This window comes from Corythoichthys intestinalis, chromosome 17 (genome assembly GCF_030265065.1).
Source record: "Corythoichthys intestinalis isolate RoL2023-P3 chromosome 17, ASM3026506v1, whole genome shotgun sequence".
In the NCBI taxonomy this organism is placed as follows: domain Eukaryota; kingdom Metazoa; phylum Chordata; class Actinopteri; order Syngnathiformes; family Syngnathidae; genus Corythoichthys; species Corythoichthys intestinalis.
The window spans coordinates 16,141,208-16,164,207 of NC_080411.1; the positions used below are offsets into that span (position 1 = coordinate 16,141,208).

Below are 23,000 nucleotides of genomic sequence, written 5' to 3' on the forward strand. Positions count from 1 at the left end.
TGAAGCTACACAAGTTAGTTTTTATTTTCTCACACAGCTACTAGTACATACATTTAGCATCCATGTCAAACGTGTCCAACAGCTGCCTCAGTTGATTCAATCATTTTGCCATTCAAAGAAAAAAACAAAATGTACAGTTCAATCTGATCTACCTTGTAGGTTTTAATTCGTAAATTGCATGCATTCGTGTGCAAATGAGTCTTTGTGCAAAATCAAGAGGTTGTTGATAATGAGCACAGGGGTGGGCAAACTCTCGGCCTCCAAGTTAATGGTCATTTATTTAATGAATAACATTGTTGAATATACCATACGGTGTATTTTCTAAAGGTAAAAAAACATATATATACAGAAGTATTCTACATATAAAATACGAAAACATTTAAAAAATTCTGATTCATTTTCATTCACTGAATTGATGTAATTTCAATGAATTAAGTAATTGAAAACAACAAAAGTGTTAGCTATGTACAGTATACACTGGCGCATAGGTTCAAATCCCCAAGTTTGTGTTTAAAAAGGTTATTTTTGTTTGACCCTTGTATAGGTCACACCAAAATATGAGAGATTTTTAGACAATTTGAGCCGATTTCCGATACAGTTATGACTGAAACAAGTAAAACTTGGAAAATTTATAAATTAAGGACTATATTTTCATCTGTATCTTTAGTAAAAACCTACACACATAGTAATAAATTATAAGTACACTAAACAAACAATGCAATAAATATATTGAGTTTCTAGTTTCTCATCATAATGTATGGAAGCCCTCAAATTTAAAGTTCTGAAAGGAGCAGGCGACATTGTTTACTGTGAAATCCAAGATGGCTGTACAATGTGTACCGTTAGTCTAAAGAACAGTGCAAATTTTTGTTGTTGTACGAGATTTTCTGGATTAGACATTTGTAGATTATTTTGAGTGTAAATTGTCATTTTAGTTAGCATAGCTAATGCTAAATGGTAAACTTTTCCATTTTTAAGACATATCTAAAAAGGGAATGATTAGAGCGAGGACATTTTTGGGTGAAAATTTTGGTTTAAAAAAAAAAAAAAAAAACTGCGACCTATACGCGGGTATATACGGTATTGTTCCCAACAATTTTGCGACTTTCATCAAATACCGTCGGCAAAGTCAGTCCTGTGTGGGCCGGATCTCCAACCTCGTGTTTGCCCACCCCGTGTGCATGCAGTCGCCAGGCAAAAGTGAAGGCGGGCCAAGTCAGTCGTCGGCGTCTCGCGACCGAGTTTCGGAGCCGCGGCCTTCCCGGCTCGAGGCCCGTCGCGGCGGTGGGTGCCGGAAGCGGATCCCCGGCTTGAGCGCCACCCCGCGGGAAGGTGCCCGACCGCAGCTGAGCGAGCGGCGCTCCTCGGGGGCCTGCGGCGGTGTCTCCAGCTGCGCCTCGCACGCATCCAGGAGGGACACGGCTTGCTCGCGTGCCGTCTGGGACTTGAACCTGCGCGCTGCCAGGTAGAAGAATGCCTCTACGAAGGCCTGCAAGCCCATGCCTGGGGTAAAAAAAAAAAAAAAAATTTGGATGCACTCTTTGTATACGTTGTCATAAAAAAAATCTTTGAGTGACTTACAGTGGGGCAAATAAGTATTTAGTCAACCACTAGTTGTGCAAGTTCTCCCACTTGAAAATATTAGAGAGGCCTGTAATTGTCAACATGGGTAAACCTCAACCATGAGAGACAAAATGTGGGAAAAAAATCCCAGAAAATCACATTGTTTGATTTTTAAAGAATTTATTTGCAAATCATGGTGGAAAATAAGTATTTGGTCAAAAGTTCATCTCAGTACTTTGTTATGTACCCTTTGTCGGCAAAAACAGAGGCCAAACGTTTTCTGTAACTCTTCACAAGCTGGTATTTTGGCCCATTCCTCCATGCAGATCTCCTCTAGAGCAGTGATGTTTTAGGGCTGTCGTTGGGCAACACAGACTTTCAACACCCTCCACAGATTTTCTATGGTGTTGAGATCTGGAGACTGGCTAGGCCACTCCAGGACCTTGAAATGCTTCTTATGAAGCCACTCCTTTGTTGCCCTGGCTGTGTGTTTGGGATCATTGTCATGCTGAAAGACCCAGCCACGTCTCATCTTCAATGCCCTTGCTGATGGAAGGAGATTTTTACTCGAAATCTCTCGATACATGGCCCCATTCATTCTTTCTTTACATAGATCAGTCGTCCTGGTCCCTTTGCAGAAAAACAGCCCCAAGGCATGATGTTTCCACCCCCATGCTTCACAGTGGGTATGGTGTTCTTCAGATGCAATGCACTATTCTTTCTCCTTCAGACACATTCTCCCAGTCCTCTTCTGGATCATCCAAACGCTCTCTAGTGAACCACAGACGGGCATGGACGTGTACTGGCTTCAGCAGGGGGACACGTCTGGCAGTGCAGGAGTTGAGTCTCTGGCGACGCATTGTGTTATTGATCGTAGCCTTTGTTACTGTGGTCCCAGCTCTCTGTAGGTCATTCACTAAGTCCCCCTGTGTGGTTCTGGGATTTTTGCTCACCGTTCTTGTTATCATTTTGATTCCACGGGGTGAGATCTTGCATGAAGCCCCAGATTGAGGGAGATTATCAGTGGTCTTGTATGTCTTCCATGTTCTAATAATTGCTCCCACAGTTGATTTCTTTACACCAAGCGTTTTACCTATTGCAGATTCAGTCTTCCCAGCCTGGTGCAGGTCTACAATTTTGTCTCTGGTGTCCTTCGACAGCTCTTTGGTCTTGGCCATAGTGGAGTTTGGAGTGTGACTGACTGATTTTGTGGACTTGCCTGGCACGGCCAGACTGTTTTCCCTGTGTTTTTCAAACACTGAGAGTATAGTCTGGGACCCAGCCCATTAACGGCCTCTCGAGCAAGTACAAAATCAATCGACAAATCAGATTCGTTTATTTGTGTGACGTGTTCTTAACGAGCAACGTCACTCTTCCGCGTCGGAAGTCGTCTCCACAACAACACAGATGGCGAACAGGAGAGCCGAGAATATGTTCCAATCCACGGTAAAATCAGTTTTAAATTACCAAAAACACATCGACACAAGTCATTGACAACAGTCTGTCTCGCGCTAGCCATGTTGAACAAACTCCGCTCTCCTCGTATGTTTACTTCCGCTCGCAAGTCCCTCGTCCCGCCCGTCGCTGATTGGTCCACTCCGCTGTCTGTTTGCTGTGGTTTGCTCCGCCCTGGAAATTTTATCCGCTTAATGGTGACCAGACTCAATAGCTGGAACAGCGTTGAGTCTGGGGTACCAGGCTAGTTGTGGACAGGTGTCTTTTATACCGATAATGAGTTAAAACAGGTGCCATTAATACAGGTCACGAGTGGAGCCTCGTTATACCTCGTTAGAAGAAGTTAGACCTCTTTGACAGCCAGAAATCTTGCTTGTTTGTAGGTGACCAAATACTTATTTCCCACTCTAATTTGAAAATAATTTTTTTGAAAATCAAACAATGTGATTTTCTGGTTTTTTTTCCACATTCTGTCTCTCATGGTTGAGGTTTACCTATGTTGACAATTACAGGCCTCTCTAATCTTTTCAAGTAGGAGAACTTGCACAATTGGTGGTTGACTAAATACTTATTTGCCCCACTGTATGACACTGTTTTGTATTAATAAAATACTTTAGTTCTTAAAAAAAAAAAAAAAAACACCACCTGATTTTTCCGATTCCAAGTTGTCCAATAAAAACTAAAAAGTGCAATAGTTGTATAGAGTTCATTTTGCCTACTTATATATTCGTCAAATCCTTTCTTTTATCCCAGGCAATAGTAGGTGGTTTTATTTACCTGACATGTTTCGGCGGGCACTTCCGCCTTCGTCGAACATGTCAGGTAAATAAAACCACCTACTATTGCCTGGGATAAAAGAAAGGGTTTGACGAATAAAAAGTGCAATGTCTGAGGAAATTGCGTGGAAAGGCTTATTATTCTCTTTGGTCAACTGTAACTTTCTGTAGATATTGGATCACTTGGAGTATATCCATGCCACTTTCTATTGATTTTGGGGGTATTTCTGGGTCACATCCTATTGTTTTTATTTTGTGGTCACTTCCTGTTGAATTTGGGCATTCCCATTATAATTACAACAATAAACTACGTAACAGGACATTTAAAACATGTTTAAATGTTTTTCCCCTTTTTCCCCTACCTTTTGTTATTATATTTGTTATATATAGTGTTGCGAAATATGACAACATACATTTCGCTCAAACGATACTAAGTTGTATGCATTGCTATCAATTTTTAATGATATCTAAAGACTGAAAATTATAAAAGTGCTAACACTTCTGAAATCAAAGATGCGGAATGGCCACTACATGTTGCCACACCAACCAACTAAGGACAATGCAAAGCTTGGTAAAAACAAACTTAATTTGAGGTGTTTTTTGAAATGGTACCACTTCGTTTTTTTGAGAAGGTGACTTTTTTTCCTTTAAACAAAATTCGCTTTATTCTATTCTTGCAGTTTCTATAAAGAAAACTTTTTTCCCCCGATAGCTGTATTTTTTAAAGCAAAACTGCTTTAGACTTTGTGCTCATTAATGCCAAGAATAAGCGTGCTCCTTCTTTGAAAAGACCATGAGAAGAGGTGATGTGATCCTTTCATCATTTTGGGGAATGAACAGCCTGAAAGGAAGCACAACTTAGAACCACACCAAAGTGCTTCATCGGAAGGCCTAAATTTTAAATCCGCCCCCTCCGAACACAAAAATCGTCTTTTAGATTCCGCCTAAAATCATTTGGAATAGGGATGGAATAGGCAATCCGATCACATGTTCGGAAATCGGGCCCGATCAACCCTCCAGTCAAATTGGATTTGACGTATATTGCTGTCAATAGTAGTGAAACGTGATTAATGTTCCCAGTTAAAATTGATTTAATGTTTATGATAAAAAATAGCAGTGATTTGAGTTAAGGGAAATCTTTTTTTTTTTTTTTTTATTATAAATTTATATAACATTTTATAAATTTTATAAAAAATATATGTATTTTTTAAATTTAATATGAAATTTTTTTCGTAAAATACATAATACTGAAGATTTTGTAACTCGAGGGGCCACTGTATATATACATTTACACCAACAAAAATTTAAATGATAGTATGTTACCTCTACTTACGAATGTCTCTACATACAGAATTTTCAGGTTAAAACACGCCTGAACGGGAAAATATTGCTATTTGTAACAAAAACAAAAAAAAAATCGTGATACGAAAGGCAAAAATACAGTATAGCTGGTACTCGCAGCTCCCAGAGCTTACTGAGCTTAAAATATTTACAGCTGCTCTGCCACTGGCTATTGCCAAGCATTCCTGGTATCCAATTGGCTAAGAGGGACCTCTACTGTATGTCTATGTGTGTATCCCAGTGCCCCTCGTGTTACGACAGCTTCATATGAGTGTATTATCTTTTATTCTTGTTTTTTTACATTATGCACAACTCATATTTGATGTTTATTGTGCAATAATCCAACTATAAAATGTATTTGTTACATGTTTTGGTGATTTTTTTATGCATTATAAAAAAATGTATGCCTGAATTTTGGGGAGTTTGGAACGGATTAGGGCATTTACATGGAAAACGCGTCTCTACTTACGAAACTAGTTCCAGAACCAGTTAATTTCGTAAGTAGAGGTACCACTGGATATATACATTGTATATACATTATACTGTATATATTCAAACTACTGAAAAAATGTCCAGCGACAGCAAATAAGTTAAACATATGAGCCAATTTATGTAAAATAAAATATGATATCTGAAGGCCTCAGACAGCTCCTTCGAGCTCACCATGGTGTTTTCTCTCACTTCAACAGTCAGGGGCAAACCAAACTAAATGTGAGGTTTAAATAAATAAGACAAGCCTCCTTCAAAACACTGGGTAATGATGCTCTAATCATGTGCACCTGATGCGATACACTTGTGTGTGATTTTAGCCATTTTAAATGGGATTGAATGTGGGTGTGTCTTAATCTATTCCTCAACGGAAATTGCATTTACGTATTTGAATTACCGTATTGGCCCGAATATAAGACGGTGTTTTTTGCATTGAAATAAGACTGAAAAAGTGGGGGTCGTCTTATATTCGCGGTCTACACGTTACACCCATTCACGACAATAGATGGGGCCAGATATCATTGAAGCGATGTTCTGTCATGACAGATCTCAGCTACTCTCAAGTTTAACCAGTTTGCATTATTTTATTGCAATGTTTTTCCTTATTCAGATTTGTTTCAAGACTACAGTTACAGTTAGACTTCACAACCAGAAGCCATTCATTTACGAATGTAGAGCTGAAATGAATACTCGAGCAACTCAAGTTTAAAAACTGATCCGAGTAATTTTATTCACCTCGAGGAATCGTTTAATTTTGCCAGCTCTAAGCATCACGTTTTGCCCGGACTACTTTTAATGCGGGACAACGCGCTGACGTCACGTGCGTAGAGGAAGAAGCAATTTAAAAAAAAAAAAAAAAAAAACTTACTGCAGCCGACAGCCGCTACAAACTACGCCAATGTGGCTAAAAACTACGCCCGTATGATGCTAGTGTGGTAGCAGGTAGTGTCCGATGAGTCTCATAGATATCGCATGCATTTAGGACTAGATGCGAAATGACAGATTCGGCCGCGTCTGGGCAGCGTTAGTAAACAGCTGCCATCTTTAAGGAGTACACTTCTCATCGCTAATAAATACAACGTTACTGTCACTCGGTCACGTAACGTTAGCTCTTCGGTGGGCTAGGTTTCTATTGATTATGACCACTGTCGATGCGTGGCTAACGTGTCTTACATACAGGTTTTATATAATCTGTAAAAACACAGCGCTGTAGAGTGATGAGGGTGTAAAATTAAAACATAATAAAGCTAACTGTCAGTTTTGGCTCAGTAGTCATTGCTGAATAAAACACCAAGTAGCACTGGTCTCTAATGTGCTCCAATACAGCAGGTATCATATATTTATTTTGAACACTGCAAAAAAACTCAAAATCCTATCAGTACTTACAGTTTAGATTAATTTAAAACTTAACCAGAACTTAAAAATAGCTTGACACAAATAGAAATTCAATTGAAACACGTGGGAAAAACACATATCTTTCAAGTGATGTGTGTTATCAAACATAATTACATTTTTAGGTAAGAAATGTGTTTTTTTTTAATAAGATCTAGAAGTTTTTTGAGTGAAAGCAGTGAATTTTTTTCTACTCACATCTGAGATGCAATTGTTAGCTGTTTTCAACAATGTACATCGAAAATAAAGACATTGATTGACTGAAAATGGTTCAATATTGGATTAAATGTCATTTTTTCCTCATGTATATTTATAATTGCTCTTTACCTTTAAAAAAAATGTTTTATCCGATTACTCGATAGAATTTTCAGTCGATTACTCGATTACTAAAATATTCGATAGCTGCAGCCTTATACAAATGTGATTGCACTTTAGTTTACATATTTAAATGTTCATATATTAAGATTTGAATGAGGCAAAATAACATGCTTTTTTCTCTCAAATATATTGTTATAATCATTTGTTTCAGATGTACTGTAATTATTTTCTGTATAAAAATTAATTTGGTGTTCAAAAAGTCTTTTTTTCCCCAAACTTGAGCCTTGGAAAAGAAGGGGTCGTCTTATAATCAGGGCCGTCTTATATTCGGGCCAATACGGTACATTTTACAGAAAGTTACAAAATATCTTTTTTTTTTTTGTTTTAATTGTTTAGTTCTATTACTTTCATTCATTCATTCATTTATTTTCCAAGCCGCTTTTCCTCACGAAAACCGCGGGGGTGCTGGAGCCTAGCCCAGCTAACTACGGGCAGTAGGCAGGGTAGTTTATTACTTGAATCTCTCAAATTTGTTAAAATTTATATTAAATATCCATATGACCAAATATGTTAGAAAAAGGCTTTTATCGGGTGTCCTAATTTTTTCACATGACTATACAATCAGACCACGCGATCCGCCTGGCCGTCTATTTACCCGCTTCCCGCGAGTCAGGCAAGGCTCCGGACCAGCGCCGCGTGATGTCAATATAGAGGATGTCCACGGATGCCATGGTGAAGTTGCTGCTACTCAGCTTGCAGTTCCTGTCCACCATTGAATCAGAAAATAACATTTGTTATATATTTCAATTGGTGGCAGTAACCTTAATTTTCCCATACCTAATGAATGTTCTGAAGGCGGTGGGCCCGAGACGCATGTTCCCTTTGACACCGAGAAAACGGACAAAGAGGGCGGCGATGCGCTCTACCAGCCGAAGGTAGTTGAACTGCCGGCTGTACTTGGGGTACACCTGCTTGAGGCATGGCGAGGGCATGGCGTCAGGGTGATTCGTGAGCGGAGGGTCGCCCGGGGAGTCTTCTGTGCCCGACAACTTCCGCTGGGAACTTTTTGACACATGCACATTAGAAACCACTTTCCTGACTCGATTTCCTCAAATTGACAAAGTTGTATTTAAAAAAGAAAATGCTGACAGGAAAAATCCTAAATATAAAGTAGGAGTAGGAGAAAATGTTATGTATTATTATGATTCATATATCAACACCTCACGTTTTCTTTTTTTCTTTTAATAGGAAACAAAAAATGTGTAGAATTTTTTTATATTTACCCACAATGTAATTATTCAGTTACACATTTTTTGCATATCAGTCTATATCATCATTATTTCTATTTTATCAGTATTTATCAAAATAGAGGGCTGAGTTTGGGTCTCGAGTTGGCGCGAGTTTGCGTCTCAGGTTGACGAAACTTCGTGACTCGGGTTGGCGCAATTTCGCGTCTCCGGTTGGTGAAACTTCGCGTCTCGGGTAAGCAACGTCTCGGGGTAACGAAACTTCGCGTCTCGGGTTAGCGAAACTTCGGGTCTCACGTTAGCAAAACTTTGCGTCTCCCGTGAGCAAAACTTCACGTCTCGCGCTAGCAAAAATTCGCGTCTCGCACTAGCAAAACTTCACATTTAAGTTAGTCTTGCTCAGAAATGTAAGTTATTCCCCCAAAAGTTTATTTTAGAATGTTAACGGTGTTAACTTGATGAGTTAGGGGGCTGAGTTCACACAACTTTGCGTCTCGAGTTAGCGCAATCTCGCGTCTCCGGTTGGCGAAACTTCGCGTCTCCGGGTGGCGCAATTTCGCGTCTCGGGGTAGCGAAACTTCGCGTCTCGGGTTGGCGAAACTTCGCGTCTCGGGTTGGCGAAACTTTTGAGTCTCGGGTTGGCGAAACTTCGCGTCTCGGGTTAGCGAAACTTCGCGTCTCGGGTTAGCGAAACTTCGCGTCTCGGGTTAGTGAAACTTCGCGTCTCGGGTTAGCGAAACTTCGCGTCACGGGTTAGCGATGTCTTGGGTTAGCGAAACTTTGCGTCTCAGGTTAGCGAAACTTCGCGTCTAGGGTTAGCGAAACTTTGCGTCTAGGGTTAGCTGCGTCTCGGGTTAGCGAAACTTTGCGTCTCACGTTAGCAAAACTTCACAATCAAGTTACTCTTGCTCAGAAATGTAAGTTATTTCGCCCAAAATTCATTTTACAATGTTAACGGTGTTAACTTGATGAGTTAGGGGGCTGAGTTCACACAACTTTGCGTCTCGAGTTGGTGCAATCTCTGGTCTCCGGTTGGCGAAACTTCGCGTCTTAGGGTGGCGCAATTTTGCGTCTCCGGTTGGCAAAACTTTGCGTCTCGGGTTAGCGAAGTCTCGAGGTAGTGAAACTTCGCGTCTCGAGTTAGCAAAACTTCACATTCAAGTTCTTCTTGCTCAGAAATGTTATTTCCCTAAAAGTTCATTTTAACATGTTAACGGTGGTAAATTGATGAATTAAAAAGATTCAATGACAAAAACTGAAATTTACTTTAGCTTACTTACAATCTTAATTTAGCACAACTCTTTGGAAGATTTCTTTTTACAGTGCATTTTTACGACTTTTTTTCTTTTAAATCAGTGTCCTATTTTTGTTAGCGATAAGAAATATTAAAAGGTGGGCAGTACGTACAAAGGCGCTCTCTTGAGTCTGGGGTCCACCAGACGCAGCGTGTCCCTGATCACAGCCACTTTCACCTCCTCGTCCACTGGGCTGGGAACGCACTCGTACACGCCAGGCGACACCTGCAGCACGGAGACGGGAATCAAAAAGATCCCAAAATGTCCCGCTGAGCCATCAGTCGTTATACCTCCTGCTCGTGTTCGATGCGCATGCTGGGGTTGGCGTTGACCTCCAGAAGAACGGGCTTCAGATTCTTCATCAAGAGGATATCAAAACCCAAGATCTGAGCACAGACATACAAACATAAATACAAAGGTTGTTTTTGTGGCAGCTGACGTTTAAACTAAAGTATTTATGTTTTTGTGGAATAAGGCTGCCACCTAGTGGCGCTTTTCACATGTTTTTTTTTTTTTTTTAACCTTTATATGTGATTTTGTCTTTTTTTCTTTGAAATACTTTATAAGTTATAGTTTTACTTTTATTCTTTATGTCTATTCTTATGTCTGTTTATCTTTATGTAGAAGTAAAATAGTATATTTTAACTGCAAAGCTGCACTTTTTTTTCTAAGGAAATACCAAATTTGATGGTGGGGAAGTTGAATTTCTCAGAGAAAAAGTTATTTTTTTTTTTTGGAAATCATTTTGTACAAGACTAATTCAAATGCCACATATTTATAATACAAAACATATGAGAGAACACCAAGACCTTTTTTTCTGAGAACATTTTTGGAGGACGGAAAAATGGTATTTTCAAAAGAATTTTTCAAGATATTTTCTTCAATTTTTTAAATAAAAAAAAAAATCTACATTTTTCCTTAAAAAAACAGTTTTGATCAAAGATATATTCATAGATTTTTTTTTTTTAAACCCACAAAGTTTTAGTTCAGGAGCCAAACAAAGCTTGGACTTTTTCAGACTAAAGTTGGAAAATGTTATATTAGCAATACCTCACTCGTATGTGTATTATTTTTGTTGTTGTTTCATCTTTCGAAGGACTAACCTGGAAGCAGGAGGGTCCGGGTTTCCCAGGCGGGATGTCAGCCTGGTAGTAAACTTTGAGTTGAGGCACCACGGCGACGACTGTCTTGATGACCAGGGCGATGATGTCCGACCAAACCCTCTTGACGTCCGCGCCCTTGTCGGCCAGCCGCCGCAAGACGCTGGAGAGCGTGCGCTTGCTTCCAGTGCTCTGGCTTTCTGAGTGCACGAAGTTTTCGCTGTGCACATTGAGCGAGTAGTTGGTCAGGTGCATAAAGACGTGGCTCAGGTTCTTCTGGCTCGGTTCCTGATGGGCCAAAAAAATATTTGCCTCCATCTTATCAAAAAGGCTAAATAATGGACTACACAGCTGTAGTGATTGGAAAAACGTCAAAAACGTGGCTGGCGCCCACCTCGTAGGGTTCGGTACAGAAACGCGTCAAGCCTTCCTTGGCAATGTAAATCTCCAGCGGCTCCAGCGACTTGAGAAGCACGTAGAGGCGGATGTCGAACTTGAGCTTGTCGATCAGCAGCGGCTTGCGGACGTACTCCTGCACTACCACCTGTCGGGTCTGTGCGCCCGCCGGCGCTGGTCTCAGCTCAGCGGGGTCGCGGATGAGGTAGATGCCTTCGCCCTGACAACCGCCGTCAGGCTTGACGATGAACGTTGGGCTGAGTGCACCGTCGCACTCCTTCACCGTGCGAATCTGACGGGCGACAAAAACACGTCAGAGGGCCTAATAAACTGAAAATGTGAAGCGCCGGCTTCATTTTCTACATGTGTGGATACAAAAAGTCTGCACACCCCTTGTCTAAATTCCAGCTTTTGATTTAAAAAAAAAAAAAAAAACATGGATGTGCACAGGCGCATGTTTAACCCGAACCCTCTCTATTGAAGGGTTTGGGGCAGTTTCAGTTCAAATGTCAGGGCTCTGTGTACTCATCAGGGCATTCTAAGCATGCATGGAGTAGAAAAGTATTTTACATTAACATCATACATTCCGTATAATTATTATTATTATGAAATCTTGGGTTTATGAGGTGTGAAGAATAGTAAAAAACTAAGTTGATCATGAATGAAGCTCCATTTTCTAAGCAAAAAAAAGAAAAAAAAAGGACAACCACCCCTTAAATCTATATATTTTAGCCATTTACAGTTTTGTTCAAGCCTAAATATGAATGAATGCATTCATTTACTTGTAATTTAATCAGGGATGTCCCGGTCCAATCACATGAGCAGAAATCAGGCTGATCGCGCCATTTTTCAGAAGATCAGAATCAGGTGAAAATGATCGGGTACTCAATTAAAAAAATATACAGTGGTACCTCTACATACGAAGTTAATTCGATTCCAGGACCTTGTTTGTAAGTCGAAATGGACGTATGTCGAGCAGGATTTTCCCTTGACCATATAATTCCATTAATTCGTTTCACTGCCGGGAAACCTACACTAAATCCTTAATAATTTCTGCTGGTACCATTACAAATGGCAATTACACATAGCAAAACAAATAAATTATCAATTAAAATCGGAATAATAATATAATAATACCAACAATGCCTGTGACAATGTAACAAATCCAGTTCTAATGTGGCGGATATGTTTTGCGTGCTGTACCTGAATGCACTGCGGGGGTGACGTGACAGTGAGTTAGGTGCAGTAGAGATTTTACTTTCTTTTAATATTCTGTTGTTGTTGGCGTCAGCTGTGGCAGACAGTAGGCGTTTCTTTGGCGATGTTACCACAATAATAATTGTCACCTTAACTTATAAAGACCGGCGAATGGAAGTTGGAGGAGGACACAGACATTCAACGGCTGTAATGTCGAGCCAGTTCAATCAGTTTCATTTCAATGGTAAGCTTTGATCTTGCCAGAGAAGCTTGGTAGCTCTATGATAAAAAGCACAAATCTATCAATCATCGTTAAACTTGCATAAGTGTGCTGTGGCAACTCATTGTGTAAGTAAGAAGCTGTTCTCTGCAGCGTGAGTGTCAAAGCGTAAGTGGACTCACTCAATGAAGCATTTAATAAAGACAAGCATTTTTCTACATTATTCCTGTTTAAAAAAAAATTATTACATTATCACATTATGAAAGTGGAACGGTGGGACAGTAACATGTTTGGAATTTTTGTCCAATTAAAAAACAACAACACTTTTTTCCGGTATTGGACAGGGACGCGAACTTTCGCTAACCCAGGTATCGTCAGATTCTCAAAATCAGGTGACTGTGACTCGTGTGAAAAAATATGCGATCGAAACATCCCTAAATTTCATATTTTACAATTTTAATATAATATAAACCAAACTGCAAACTAGGATGAGTTTGTCTTTGTAGGATAACTGGAAAATGCCAGACTTCCTGTGTTTTTCCAGACATCATTTCTCAAATTAACGTAATCATTAACCATAATAAAAACTCATTTCAGGCACGTTTTTTGCAGCCACCCACCCACCTGCGCGGAGAACTGTTGGTACTCATCGGGCAGGATCCACGAGCGCGGGTAGAAGTCGTACTCTACGGGGAACAGCTCCTGCATAATGCGCACCGCCCGGCTCAGGTTTATCTTCCGCGACATTTCCAGCATTCCTAAAGAGCAGGCGAGAGTTAATGCGGACAACCTTTTTTTTTTTTTTTTTTTTTTGCAAGGACGACAGTGGAAGCACCTGGGAATTTGTTAACCTGGCCGGACGTGATGTTCTCATTGTCGTGGAAGGAACCGCCGTGCCAGTAGATGTCACACGGTGCTCGTCTTCCTGTGGGAATCTGTGGGTGAGGGAGGGAGAAAGGCCTGTTGAGTGCAAGACATACTCGCGTCGACCGGAGAGCTCTGGGATTAATGTGTTGGCTTGTTGTATTAGAAAGATAATCTTGATTAACTGTGGCTAGGACATGTTACATTGCAGTGACAGCTGTGAAAGTGATACTGGATGAACGTTTTGAAGATCCTCCACCAAAAGAAAAAAAGTATCTAATTCTAGAAAAAAGGGAAAGGCAATATTCATTTTATTCACTGTAATTTGCGACCTATATGGTGCGTCGGAGTAGAAGGTGCACCTTCAATAAATGGCCTATTTTAAAACTGTTTTCATATCTAGGGTGCACCGCATTTTAGGGCGCAGTATTAGTAGTAGTAGTGGTGGTAATGATTGGGGTTGTGTTAAGCATTCACTAGATAGAACTGCGCTAAAAGGAATGTATATTGATAATAATATTGATCCACGTATAAAGTGCATTGGATTATCAGGCGCAGTTTTAAGAAAATTAAAGGATTTTAGCTGCGCCTTATAGTGCAGAATATACGGTAATTACAGAGTTTTAATATTTCAAATTAGTTTAAAAATAAGAAGCAAGAATTTTTCTCATTTTTAGTGAGTTCATTTATTATTTTATTTTTCTTGAAGTTTTAAAAATATTACCGTTAATATATTAATTTCTCTTAGTACATTTGTATTTTAAATTATTAATTTCAGGAGAAAATGATTTATATGGGGGAAAAAAGGGGGGGAAGACATTTTTAGTGTTTCTTATATTCAAATTTGTTTTTTTAAAGTTAAAAAAAAACTGACAAAAAAAGCAAATCGATAAATGTTCTAATATTTATGTATTTAATATTTTGCATTTAAAAGAGAAAAATAGTAAATGTCTTTTTTATTTTGCAGTTTTAAAAGTTTGTTTAGAAAAAGGACAAAAAAATCTGATTTCTGTAATCCTCAATGAAAGCAGATGATCTTGTATGTATATACTGTATATATAAGAGGCGTGAGAGAGAAAAGGTGTATCTGTATATACAGTAAATATAATGTGTGTATATATATATATGTATATATATATATATATTTATATATATTTATATACTAGTCCTCAAAAAAATTGCATATTGTCAAAAAGTTCATTATTTTCTGTAATGTACTGATAAACATTACTTTCATATATTTTAGATTCATTACACACAACTGAAGTAGTTCAAGCCTTTTATTGTTTTAATATTGATGATTTTGGCAAAAAAGTCAAGAAAAGCCAAAAATCCCTATCTAAAAAAAAATTGCATGTTTCATCCAACCAATACAAAAAAGTCAACCTTCAATTAATTATATCAGCTATGCACTCAATACTTGATCGGGAATCCTTTTGCAGAAATGACTGCTTCAATGCGGCGTGGCATGGAGGCAATCAGCCTGTGGCTCTACTGAGGTGTTATGGAGGCCCAGGATGCTTCGATAGTGGCCTTAAGCTCATCCACAGTGTTAGGTCTGGTGTCTCTCAACTTCCTCTTCACAATATCCCAGAGATTCTCTATGGGGTTCAGGTCAGGAGAGTTGACAGGCCAATTGAGCACAGTAATGCCACGGTCAATAAACCATTTACCAGTGGTTTTGGCACTGTGAGCATGTGCCAGGTCATGCTGAAAAATGAAATCTTCATATCCATAAAGCTTTTCAGCAGATGGAATCATGAAGTGCTCCAAAATCTCCTGATAGCTAGCTGCATTGACCCTGCCCTTGATAAAACAAAGTAGACCAACACCAGCAGCTGACATGGCACCCCAGACCATCACTGACTGTGGGTACTTGACACTGGACTTCAGGCATTTTGGCAATTCTTTTCCACAGTCTTCCTCCAAACTCTGGCACCTTGATTTCCCAATGACAGGCAGAATTTGCTTTCATCTGAAAAAAGTACTTTGGACCACTGAGCAACAATCCAGTGCTGCTTCTCTGTAGCCCAGGTCAGGGGCTTCTGCCGCTGTTTCAGGTTCAAAAGTGGCCTGACCTGGGGAATGCGGCACCTGTAGCCCATTTCCAGGTTTCTGCAGGTCCCGCAAGGTCTGGAATCGGCCCTTCTCCAAAATCTTTTGCAGGGTGTGGTCACCTCTTCTGGTTGTGCAGCGTTTCCTGCCACAATTTTTCCTTCCCACAGACTTCCCACTGAGGTGCCCTGATACAGCACTCTGGGAACAGCCTATTCCCTCAGAAATTTCTTTCTGTGTCTTAGCCTCTTGCTTGAGGGTGTCAATGATGGCCTTCTGGACAGGTCAGGTCGGCAGTCTTGCCCATGATTGCGGTTTTGAGTTTTGAACCAGGCTGGTAGTTTTTAAAAGCCTCAGGAATCTTTCGCAGGGGTTTTGAGTTAATTCGTTGATTCAGATGATTAGGTTAGTAGCTTCTTCAGAGTACCTTTTCATGATATGCTAATTTTTTGAGATGGGGATTTTTGGTTTTTCTTGACTTTTTTTTGCTAAAATCATCTATATTAAAACAATAAAAGGCTTGAACTACTTCAGTTGTGTGTAATGAATCTAAAATATGTGAAAGTCAAATGTTTATCAGTACATTACAGAAAAAAATGAACTTTACACAATATGCTAATTTTTTTAGAAGAACCAGTATGTGTGTATGTGTAATTAATCAAAATTAGAATGTTAACAAACATTAGCTTTTGCTTTGGAAACGTTAAAATTAGAGTAATGCAACAGTAAATCCACCCCCACCATCCCTCAAGACTTTTTTGGCCACGACAATCGCTTACTATTAAACATGTTGCACTTGGCGGCGTCAACGTTCATGGCACGAGCCACTCGGATTTTAGCACCAGGATGATCCTTGATAGAATTATAGGAGAGCATCCCATTAGGGAGTCAGCATGCAAGTGTGTAAATGAGGGAGGGCCGAGACAGTAAAATGGGAGGGAGAGAAAAACGTCTCGCAATACGAGTGCATTCAAAATGAACATCTACATTTAAAAATTAATTCTTATTTGTTAAATACTCTTTACAGTGACCCTAAATGCTGAATGTTATATCTCGTCTCTGCTGCTGTCACGCCAACGAGTTGGCTCGATTGCCTGAAAGAGGATTTACAAGCGATTGGATTAAACAAGTTTAAGATTATCATTTCCTTCAGGAGAGTGCCATATGCCCCAAATCAATTCATCAACACCTTTGTAGCCGTTTACGGATCCTACAGATGTAGTCGACAGCGATGCGGATAAATCGGGCTGTCTAAAGTTCCAGCGAGGGGTTCACATCCCGGCCACCATCACAAAACTGGATTATGCAGGAAGAAGAAGAGACTCAATTAGCAACCTCGTAAATATTTAATAACTCAGCGCGGTTGGGTTGCAACAACTCCACAAGTGGCTAACATAGGGCTGCCGCTGAAGTAAACGAAACACTGATTATTTTTGCGATGAGTCAACTAATCGACGCATACGTAAATCACATTTCCTCTATTGTTTTACTATCTTAATATAGCTACAGATGTAGGATAATGACTTTTTAACTGATTACTTGGTATTAGTGCTGCAGCTATCAATTATTTTAGTATTCGATTAATCTATCAACCAGTTAGTTCAAATAATAAAGTCATCGGATTAGGAACATTTAATGCTTTGCAGAATAAATTTTAGAAGATGTAAAACAAAGGCGTGCCAAGATTGTACTTTCAAAAGAGCATTCATGCCTACACAAAATAGAATTCCCGAGTGTTTCTCTAAACTATGCAGGATCACACTTTCATTCTAAAATAAATTAAAATACCTGATCTTAGCCTCAGACGGTATTAAAAAATTAATAAGTGAGGATCTAAGAACAACTAAAGAAAAATTGGCTAACTTGCATAGCAAAAGTCTGCTAGCTTAAATGTTCTAAAATGTTTTTTTTTTTTTTTTTTTTTTACAATAGTCTTAAATTGTTCAAATGCATATTCCCACAAAAAACAGCTAAATATACCGTTAAACCAAATTACGGTTGCATAAAAACCCCCAATTAGCTTATGTTGGTCTTAACAGGGAGCTGTATTCAGCCATGTTAAATGAGTAATATTATATTCACTGCTGCCATTAGTGTATCCAACGAAATAAAACTAAATGCAAACACTTTTAAAACAAACCATTACAACGCCACTCTAATTAAACGAATACTCGAAGCAGCAAAATGTGTTTCGAAGCTTTTTTTTTTCTTATCGAATTACTGGAGTTAATCGATTAATCGTTGCAGCACTACTTGGTATATTCACATCTTCTGTCTGTAACCTGACTCTATTTGGATAAAATGTGAATGGGAGCTGTCAGTTTGTCTTTGCAGCAAAGTCAAATGCAGATAACACGGCTGCCTAGTAAATTTCCACTTTCTTCTGAGCCAATTATGCTGCCTTCATATGCTCTGGGAAAGATGATCGTTACCACTTGTTAATTGGTAATTACGAGTGTGTCCTGTTCATGTGCTTTTGTTGTCGTATCAAAATAAACAGCAAACACGGACTTCATTTTGATTTGTTGCGTAAGCCAAACTGTTTATGACCTATTTATTCAGCTACTACAACAAGAAGAGGATGCATTGACATTCAAATGGTCTTTGTTTGTAACTGAACATTTTAACAAACAATAAGTATTTTATAAATGTGTTTCTTATTGTGCTGGCGTAAAAAAAAAAAAAAAAAAAAAAGGGAGAGAAAATTGATGATAAATCTTAAAACTCCTGGGATTAGTTTACCTAGTCACATTTAAAATAACAAAAAATGTATGCAACGGAAGTTCGAGACCAAATCTTCTCGAAGGTACCTTGGGAGAACTCGAGAGCTGCCTTAGGTCCTAGCTGGACAGCTTTTAATTGTTCATTAATGACTAAATGTATTTTTCTGAAGGGTTTATTTCTTTCTATTGCTCGTGAATTGTGTATCGTCCTCTCCTGTTCATTTAACTGACTTAAAAGAACCTGTTAAAAAAGAAAAATCAACTTTTTTTTCTCCTTTAGTACTATGTAATGTGATATAACTATACCATTGATTTCCAGGGGAGAAAAAGATGTCTGCAATCATCTTATTTTCATTATTTACAGATGTAAATCTGCCTGCTTTCATTCAAGACGCCTAACTTTAACTGGGAAGATTGTACATTTGTACTTTTAACCGTCCAACCTCTTTCCACTTGAGCTGTTTTATGCTGATCTTCAGTCCCTCCAGAGATGTTTTGGCTTTGGATGTGTCCACAGTCACCGGCCTCCTCTTCTTGACGAGTTGTCGTCCTCCATCCGCCTGGCCCTGAACGTCGCTCGAGTAGTTGCCATTTGCCTCCCACTTGACCCGCATCACTTGCCCAATGGTTTTAACGACGACCTGCTGTTTCATACCCCGAAGTGGAGTTAAATCCTCCCCAACACCCGTCCCTGTAGCGCGGCATTCGAGGGCGGGAACCCCGGAAGGGTCGAGCAATACCGGGGAAAGCGGCACAAAACACTCGTCGTCGCCATCCCCGCTTTCGACATCATCAGGCGGACGCACCGTTCCGCTTCTGCCGCAGCAGTCGCTCATGATGCTCGACGCTGCCGGGCTGGGAGCTGTCGTACCACCAACACGTCCGGTAATCCGATACCGCCGGGCCGCCAAGTCTCCCGCATTGCTGTCTGCTTTGGGGCGGCTGTAAATCAATTTTTGGCTTGGTGGGGGGTCAGCTAAGTGCCCTACAGTCCCGAGGCATCTCCGGGCTAAGTAGCGACGCTAGCTACCGCAAACAATTAAGTAAATAAAGCTCCATAGGCGACGCTTGTCGGGCGAGCTATGGGTCGACGCAAACCTGGCTGGGTACCGAGTGGTCCAATCAGTCAGTGGAGGCCCATACTCCCGGCTCCAGTCCACACTCCGCCGCTAAGAAGCAGTGATAGCCAGACAGCTGTTCATCGCTAGCTCGCTACCATAGGAGGAGGGGGCGCTGTGTTGCATTCACGGTTCCTCGTGAATCTCGTCGCACCTACCGTAGTTAGGCTACAGACGTTTTATCTCCGTCTCTTCCTGTTCGCCCAAAAAACGCGTTTTCCTTTCATTTTAATAAAGTAAAGTTTCAAATGTATCTTAAATTTCAGGAAACTGACACAAAGGTTATATACATTTTTTGCCAGAAACGTCAGCCAAAATTTGTGATAAATTCATTTCTAATCACCAAAAGTTCCCATTGATCCTACTCGCTATTCATTTCAATGACTTCCATTCACTTCTACTCATTTCCAACCACATCTGCAAAAATCTACACTGGCAAGCCCAAAAATTAACAAGAAATGACCTGTTTTCAACAGGCAATGACCCTGAAATGCCAGAATATCAACAGACAGTGACACCAAAATAACCCCAGATCAACAGGAAGTGACCTAATCACAACAGAAAGTGACCTCGAGATGCCCCCATATCAACAGGAAGTGACCCCTAAATACCCCCACATCAACAGTGACCCGATAACAACATAAGAAGACCACAAAATCAACAAGAAGTGATGTAATGTCAACAGTCACGGAGATTGAGGGGAGTCAGGCGGGGCAGTCACCCCCTCCCCCCTAGTGGCCGAAAATGTAATTGCATGTAATTGACTATACAGTATTATGAATATTAAATAAAGACCTAGCCGGTAAAATGTTGTCTATAAAAGTTGCAAGGCAATAAAACAAACAACAAAAATTAATGAAATTAACAAGAATCCTACAAAGTATTTCATATTCGGTCAAAATTATTTTTCGAACAGATCATGTGACTAGCACCTTAGAGACCCTATATCTACTAACCGAACTATATCTAGTAAGTTAATTTTATTGCTGACACTGCGTTTCGGAGTCATCGACATGTCCGCTACCACCCCAGCCTCCAGGGTTCCTCGTGAATGTCGTTGCACCTACCATAGTTGGGCTACAGATATTTTATATCACTCTCTCGCTGTTCACCCAAAAATGTGTTTTTTTCCCCTTTTATTTATTTAAATAAGATTTCAAAATGCATCTCGTCACACATTTTTTTTTAATCCAATTTACAAAATCCATTTATCAGAAATTTCAGGAAAGGAGCAGAAAACGTTGTATACATTTTTTTTTGCCAGAAACGTATGGTTTGCTAAAATTTTATAAAAACTTTCCCATTCATTTATATCCACCAAAATTTGCCATTTGTCCTATTCGCCATTCATTTCAATAGCACACAAACTTCCATTCACTTCTCTTTATTTCCAATCCAGACCTGCAAAAGATTCTTTGGCAAACTCAAAAATCAATATGAAGTGACCCGTTTTCAACAGGAAGTGACCCTGATAATGAACAGGAAGTGACACCCAAATGATTTCAGATCAATAGGAAGTTACCCGATCACAACAGAAAGTGACCCCGACATGCCACCATATACACAGGAAGTGACTTGATAACAACAGAAAGTGACCCCAAAATGTCCCAAAATCAACAAGAAGTGATTCAATGTCAACAGGAAGTGACCAGAAATGCCTCAAAATCATACGCAGACAAATGTGCCAGACAAATGTCATTGCATGTAATTGGCTTTCCATTATATGAATTTAAAATAAAGACCTAGCCGATACAATGGTTGCCACATATTTGGGCCGGTGTCTACACATCACAGTAAACTAAATTGACTTCAGAAAAAAATCCTTAATCACACAATAACGAACTATGAACTATGAAAAAACACGTCAGTGTATTTAGGTGTCTGTAATTTTTTTTTAAAGGCAATAATGCACACAAGTGCATCTCAAACTGTTCTACGTGGGCTCTCTTGCGCTCTCTAGTGCTATGATAAGAAAATACATAATTTGATGCTCAAATTTAGCATATTACAGACTCAATCATTTTATACTGCAGTAAATAAATGCAGTACAGTGAATTGTACACATATATTTTGCAGCGCATTTGCATTTATCACTACACAAATGTAATTCAACATGGTCAATGATCAATGGACAAGTATGGTAGTACTTGGAGAACCAAGTCTTTGGTGTGAATTTTAAGAGTAGCGGAGTTGCAGAATAATAACTTTTCCAACCAAATCTCACCATTATCCCCAACAATGGCAGTGAAAGATGTGCATTCACAGCCATCCTCCCAATTTCAATGAATTGGACGTCTTTCGCTGTCAATGGCATGCTGAGTTAAAGTGCTTGTGACACGAAAAAGCATGTTTATTTCATAATACACGCGGTATTTTATGCTCCTGAATGATATGGACCGCTTGGATGTGTGTGGAAGCGATCGCTATATTTATTTAGTTTTTTGAATCCCGCGCCAGGAAAATGAGTGACTTCCGGCTTCGGTCTCGCATTGAGGAGGAGGGCGCTGTGACGTGTACGGTAGAAGACGTCCTCTTCACGCTACAGTGTACTGTTGTGTATGAGGACGAAGGATTCAGCTGATTTTGCGGATTAATACTTTTATTTTTTGCATCACGCCAGCCAAACGGCTGCAGAAAAATCATTCTGTATGCGGGAGAGGCGTATGCGCCTTTTTGGAGTTTCAAAAGGTTCCCATTCACCGTGGATATTTACTGTGGGACCATTGGACTTACAAGGAAGTGAGTAAACATCTTGTTTTGTATTATGTCAAATACGAATACAGTGATTACAAAGTAAACACTATAAAATTCCTTTAAATAAAGGACTACTTACGTTTGATCATTGATAGGCATGTAAAAAGCTATCCTCACGCTCATTAGCAGTTAGCTGTTAGCACGTTAGCTACACAACAATTCCAGCCACCCTCCTCCAGGGAACGAACTGTAAATTGCTCTCCGCCGGGCGGTTTGCCGATCCGCAAAGAAACTCGACAACCGGGTCGTCATGTCAAATAATCCAGAATAGTTATGTGTGATTTTCCACTTCGAAGACTTTGAAACATCCCTCGGTTCGGGTTAGCATGTCGGCTAGCTGTCACTCCTTCTGGTCTGTTTACATTCTCCGAAGCCGGGGAAGGGAAATGACATATGTCCGATTTAGGTGTCATAAAATATGGTTCGGCAGGTGTGACAGTAAAGGTAAAGTCGACTGTTTTGACCATTATGGAGTAATTTTGCCATGTCTTGAATAAATGGATTTTTATTATTTTATATTCCATTTAGCACAAGTTATTTGTCATGACCATGCCATTTATTTAGCAATTGGGGAAAGTACTTGGGTAAAAAGAATATCCTGTAAAAATATTGAAGTAAAGAGACAGAAACAATGACATTTTGCCGCTCTCTTCGTCGCGTTTTCCTCATTGTGAATAGTTCCCCCTCGACGGGCTGA

At 39.7% G+C, this 23,000-nt stretch overlaps 2 protein-coding genes across 2 annotated transcripts in view; one reads left to right on the top strand and one right to left on the bottom strand.

The window, feature by feature from the left end:
• On the bottom strand, nucleotides 1-20,075 carry ttll11 (tubulin tyrosine ligase-like family, member 11). The gene is made up of 10 exons (XM_057819218.1): nucleotides 18,875-20,075; nucleotides 13,625-13,724; nucleotides 13,414-13,547; nucleotides 11,371-11,664; nucleotides 10,980-11,264; nucleotides 10,167-10,262; nucleotides 9,989-10,101; nucleotides 8,172-8,396; nucleotides 7,990-8,096; nucleotides 1-1,503 (listed from the first exon to the last, which is right to left on the bottom strand). The coding sequence occupies exons 1-10, from the start codon at nucleotides 19,265-19,267 to the stop codon at nucleotides 1,217-1,219; spliced, it is 2,034 nt and encodes a 677-aa protein (XP_057675201.1). The 5' UTR covers nucleotides 19,268-20,075; the 3' UTR covers nucleotides 1-1,216.
• Nucleotides 19,163-23,000, top strand: part of ppp1r26 (protein phosphatase 1, regulatory subunit 26) — a 25,872-nt gene continuing 22,034 nt past the window's right edge. The window contains exon 1 of the mRNA XM_057819217.1: nucleotides 19,163-19,316. The gene's annotated coding sequence lies outside the window, so the exon portion shown is untranslated. The remainder of the gene's footprint in view (nucleotides 19,317-23,000) is intronic.